This window comes from Oncorhynchus clarkii, chromosome 7, assembly GCF_045791955.1.
Source record: "Oncorhynchus clarkii lewisi isolate Uvic-CL-2024 chromosome 7, UVic_Ocla_1.0, whole genome shotgun sequence".
Taxonomy (NCBI): domain Eukaryota; kingdom Metazoa; phylum Chordata; class Actinopteri; order Salmoniformes; family Salmonidae; genus Oncorhynchus; species Oncorhynchus clarkii.
The window spans coordinates 78,517,715-78,523,211 of NC_092153.1; the positions used below are offsets into that span (position 1 = coordinate 78,517,715).

Here is a 5,497-nt window from a genome sequence, read left to right on the forward strand (position 1 = left end):
ATTTCTAATGAATATTATCCTCCTTTTAAGAGAAGGTCAGCCTGATATACTGTAGTTGCAGGTGATCTGTGAGAAAAGTGTGTAGGCAGGATGTTAATGTTTTGGTTATCTTTTACTGACTGGTTCAGCTGGGGCCAGTCCATAGGTCCTCCCAACCAACTAGGGGCTTGGCTTGGCTCACACACAAGTTTCAGCCAATCAAGTGACAGGTGCTCAGTATAAGAAGGCCAAGCCCCTGTCAGAGAGTTACAGTTGTTCATTGCTAAACAAGATACTGCACAACAACATCATAGAGCCTATCACCCCTTCAGGTAAGTGAAGTCGAACTGGAATGTACAGATATGAGATATGACTTCATTTGTATGCAGACTCCAGCACAAGCTTTTTAAATACTTGGAATATTATCAATGATTTTCTTGTTTTGCTTTAATTCATTGAGAACATGATGATTAATTAACAAGTTGAATCATGGGATCTTGTCCAGGTCTACAATATAAATGCTTACTGTCGGGGGAACTGGAGGACTGGAGTTGGGAAACACTGTTCTAAGTCTTCTGTTATTATGGTGCTATTAGGATTAGGAAGTATTTGAACTGATGGTAAAATATATCCTTTGTTTTTGCAAGTTTGTCAGTGAAAGAAAGCAGACAGAACATTATTGTAAGCCCCTTCCCACACAATATACCACAGGTAATGTCTGAGCATGTTGGAGCTTGTCAACAGAGATCATGTTACATCCTTTTACAACTCTAGTGGTTTAATTTGCCTGAAATATGCTGGATTGTTTTTGCATGCTACCTACATGACATTGAATTCATAATTATGTTCCAGCCAGTCATCCAGAACTACTGTTCTGTGAGAAGAAACCCTGTTTATTGCACAACAAAGAGAAGTTGGAATCAGTCACACGCTGTTGCTACAGTAACCTGCTCCTAGTCCGTAGGCTGAGTCCCTGTAGGACTAAAGTGACTTCATGTATTTTTTTTATCTGTCCTGCTTGGTGGAATTTCTCACAACTAGGGATTTCACATCTGGTGAGGAACTACACATCTGGAGGGACTAAGCCTATACCTCTTTAGACTTTGTTGAAAGTACTGCACGGAAATGCTGCTTTTGCCAGGTCTCCCTAAAAAATACATTCTCATCTAACAGCACTTCCTGGTTAAGTAAAGGATACATTTAAATAATGGTACAACTGCTGGCTCACAGTTGTATTACTGTATTAGAGTTGCAACCACAGACTGTGGAGCTGTGATGTTGCAACGTGTTCAATAGAGAAATTGCCCTCCATTCTGTGGTCAGCTGATCAACTAATCTTGGAGCATTTGAATTTGAACGCCTCAGCTCCAGTTTATCCAGCTCCATCCTACCTTGATCAGCTGGTTTTACCTCCACCCAACCGTGAGAGACCGTTGATATGACAAGTACTCTTGACCTTTAACCTAACACAATGAAGGGACATTTTAGCTTAATCCCTTGATGTAAATAAATCATTTTTTGGAGGAGACTCCGGTCCAAATTAGATTTTCAATATTCAATGTACAATGTAATGACCGTCATATTACATAGTTTGTAAACTACTATTATGATCTCTAGCAGATTCATGTCTTGCGCTGTAATAGTCAGGTTTTTTTCACACCATGAGGCGATCTTCTGCCATTGAAAATAATGGAGGGTTGTTATAGATCTCACAGGGCCACAGAACAAGGTACATGACTGCCCTCTTAGAAAGAGTTCTATTTACAGGGACCTTCTCTACAGAATGAATGTCTCTAAAAGAGTTATTTGTTGGGTGAAAAGGTTCTGGAACCATAAAGGGTTCTACAGGGTCAAGCCGAATAACCTTTTTTTAAAGGTTCTAAATAAGTGTACTCAGAGACATGCTTTCCAACCCTTTCACTAAAATAGTTTCATCATGTGACCATGTCAATATAAACACTACCTTTGCATCAGGAATTTTAACAAGAATGTAGCCAGATGTACTGAGTATATCCTAATGTATGTCCTGAAGCATGTTTTCCTTGTGTTGAGCCATTTATGAGACATTGCTGTTGTGCATTATCATAAAAACCCACACAGAGGGCAATAAACACATGTAGACTATTAAACTTGTTATGGTTTAGGTAATTACATCCTTTCTCTGTAATCGTTGCTTGTGTGATCAACTAGCAGTTTCTTATAGTTTTACATGGGTTGGATTTTATTTTTCTCTTTTTCAAGCAGCAGTCATGAAGGTTGCATCTTTCAACATCCAGAAATTTGGGAAGCGTAAGCTATCAAACCCAAACATTCTTGCTACCCTTGTGAAGGTACAGATATATGATTGTATTCATGATTTCAGAATTCCCTCAGATAAACATTTGGCAAACTATCCTAAAACAAGGATGTTGTCCTACATATAAACAGATAAACTAATGAACTTTTTCTTATTTTCCTTCCTTTTGTCCTATCAGATTGTGTCTCGCTATGACATCATACTGATTCTGGAGGTGGTGGATGAGAGAGGCACTTCAGTGAAAAAGTTCCTGGAGGAATTAAATAAGTCAAGTGATTTCCCTCATGTGACGCTATAAAATATACAACTGGGGAACTCCTGGCCTTACATGATAAGTATCACTCATTACAGGTGTGTCATTACAGGGCCAATAAGAAGCAACACTACACTCTGCAAATCAGCACTCGTCTGGGAAGAGACAAATACAAGGAGCAGTTTATGTTTCTGTACAGGTACAATTCAAACCCATTCAACTTTATCCTCATAAACCTCTATCTGATGCTATTGATTTTTTCACATTGTTATCTGATTAAAAAAAAGATTTAATGCATGACTAATGCTATTAAATGTGTTGTATTGTTTGTTCTGAAAGGGATGATTTGGTGGACTTGGATGGTTCCTGGCAATATGAGGACAACCAGCCTGGAGATGTGGACGCCTTCGCCAGGGAGCCTTACATTCTCCGCTTCAAATGTCACAACACTGGTAAGGGGCACAGGAGTGCTAGAATTAAGCATGATCCAGCCATATGGCATTTAATTTAGCAAATAATATGAACGTGAATGGCAAACAGATAGACAGCTGGATATTGCAGCAGAGAATGACAGCCCAATCATAAACAGCTGTAATATATACTTCTCATCTCTTCTTGTGTTTCTCAGTGCTGGAGGACTTGGTACTGATCCCAGTGCACACCAAGCCTGACGATTCAGTGAAGGAGCTGGATGAGCTTTATGATGTCTTCCTGGAAGTGACAAAGAAATGGAAGACTGATGTAAGTTATGAAATAACCATTGACAGAGCTTAACACCTCCCTTGCGTTTAGAAAGTGCACTTGTCACCAAAGACTATATATGAGCCTTTGACAAGTAAAATACAACACCAGACACATGGTGATTTCAAGATAACTAAAAACAGTTTCCTTATTCTGGATGAAACGTAACTTTGTTGTTGAATGTTTCTCTCTGTACCAGAACGTCATGATCCTAGGTGACTTCAATGCAGACGGTTCCTACCTTTCTAAAAAGGGCATGAAAGCCATCCGTATCCGGAGTGACAAAAATTTCCACTGGCTGATTAAAGATGATGTGGATACCACAGCAAACACAGGCAACGATAACACTTATGACAGGTGATTTGTGATTTGTGAAATTCATTATTGAACGCCTCATGTATGAAACAGATGATCACCTATGGAGTTCATTTGACATTTCTTTGGTATTGTTTAAAGGTGGTTAAAATGTCATAAGAGCTGTCATAAGAACTATTATAAAACTAGTGTACTTGTGTGTAATATGGAATGACTGCTGACTTCCTTTTCTGATCAACATCTAGGATTGTGATCTATGGGGATGACATGCTTGACGCCGTCGTGCCAAACTCTGCCAAACCATTCAACTTCCAGATCGCATATGGGCTTTCAGAAGAAGATGTAAGTATGTGTAACGTGCGTCGTCCTCGTCTGAGGAGTATGAAGGATCGGAGGACCAATGCGCAGCGTGGTATGTGTTCATGATGAGTTTATTAAACACAGAACAACTAAAACAAAAATAACAAAGAGTATGACACGAAACGAAACAGTCCTGTCTGGTGACATACACAAAGACAGAAAACAATCACCCACGAAACACAGGTGGGAAAAGGCTACCTAAGTATGATTCTCAATCAGAGACAACTAACGACACCTGCCTCTGATTGAGAACCATACCAGGCCAAACGCAAAACACAACATAGAAAAACAAACATAGACAGCCCACCCCAACTCACACCATGACCAACCTAAAACAAAGACATAACAAAAGAACTAAGGTCAGAACGTGACAGTATGCAGGTTACAGACTAATTCCATCCTGGTAGAAGTTTTGATTACAATATTATAAGTAGATGAAATGAACATGTTAGTAGCCTACATTGTGACAACCTGTCCTAGAAATAAAGTGCATGTCAAAGTTGAGAAGTCTGGCTCATGTCTCAACATCTAACTACTCTGCTGTATTAGGCCCTGAAGGTGAGCGACCATTACCCTGTGGAGGTAGAGCTGAAAAGGAAAACACCAACAGAACAGAGTAAGCAGCATCATTGATCTTTATTCTGAATCTCCCAAACTTTCCTCTTAAAAAAAATAGTCAAAATGGTGTAAAGACAAAAAAAACTAAACAGCATCATCTTTACAGACAAATCATTCCACACAGACGTTCACATATCCATCCATACACAGATGCACATATCACCTGACACAGAAAAATAATTGTAGCTATAACAAAAGAAATCTGATTTTCAGGCTCTGCGACTGGGAAATAGAACCCTGTACATGGACAGGAGGACGGAGGAAGTGAGTGAAGAGGTGATGGAGATGGAGAAGAAGCCTTATCCAACCAGAGAAGCTGAATTTAGAGAAACTGGTGCTGAAGATTCGGGTGGTCAACCTTGGGAAAAGTTACATTGATCTGTGATTAAATCTTACCACAATACTAGTCATATTAATACTGTATATCATAGTTGTATGTCTAGTGTAGCTACTGATCTAATACTGATGTGTATCTTGACAGAATCTCAAATAAAGATGATGGAGTGAAAATCCTGCAGTAGTTACAATACTTTATTATATACAAGACCACACTGGAATTTATAATTCAAAAAGGTCATTTCATTTATTTTTACAATTGAAAAAAAAATGAGGGAGAGAGACGGAGGGGGGCTGGATTTCACAGGGGCTGTGATTCAGCAACATATGAGTGCATGGTCTTCAAATGCCAAATCTCTTCTTTCTAGACTTCTTGATTCTTCGACCAGCTGAAAAAAAGGGAAAAATCTAGACATTGATAAAACCATGCTAAATACTGTACCAGTCAAAAGTTTGGACACACCTTCTCATTCCAGGGTTTTTCTTTATCTATTTTCTACATTTGAGAATAATAGTGAAGACATCACAACTATGAAATAACACATATGGAATCATGTAGTAACCAAATAAGTGTTAAACTAATCTAAATATATTTGATA

The 5,497-nt window shown here is 38.8% G+C and overlaps 1 protein-coding gene across 2 annotated transcripts; it reads left to right on the forward strand.

Annotated features, from left to right (window-relative positions):
- The first annotated feature begins 248 nt into the window (after positions 1–248).
- LOC139413884 (deoxyribonuclease gamma-like) lies at positions 249–5,072 on the forward strand. 2 transcript variants are annotated; one of them, XM_071161725.1, is made up of 11 exons: positions 249–311; positions 627–690; positions 2,224–2,309; positions 2,454–2,542; positions 2,641–2,727; positions 2,868–2,980; positions 3,157–3,269; positions 3,469–3,626; positions 3,830–3,926; positions 4,494–4,560; positions 4,776–5,072. In XM_071161725.1, exons 3-11 carry the CDS (start codon positions 2,229–2,231, stop codon positions 4,793–4,795), a joined length of 825 nt encoding a protein of 274 aa, XP_071017826.1. In that variant the 5' UTR covers positions 249–311; positions 627–690; positions 2,224–2,228; the 3' UTR covers positions 4,796–5,072. The 2 variants fall into 2 exon arrangements, with proteins under 2 accessions (XP_071017826.1, XP_071017825.1); XM_071161724.1 differs by lacking the exon at positions 627–690 and having other exon boundaries at positions 255–311.
- Positions 5,073–5,497: the final 425 nt, after the last annotated feature.

What these genes read in the sequence shown, in the direction of transcription:
- LOC139413884 (XM_071161725.1), top strand. Translation starts at nt 2,229, where the DNA reads ATGAAGGTTGCATCTTTCAACATCCAGAAATTTGGGAAGCGTAAGCTA. An exon ending in ATGGGCTTTCAGAAGAAGAT is followed by an intron (nt 3,927 to 4,493) that starts GTAAGTATGTGT and finishes CTGCTGTATTAG; the next exon opens with GCCCTGAAGGTGAGCGACCA. An exon ending in GAAAACACCAACAGAACAGA is followed by an intron (nt 4,561 to 4,775) that starts GTAAGCAGCATC and finishes TCTGATTTTCAG; the next exon opens with GCTCTGCGACTGGGAAATAG.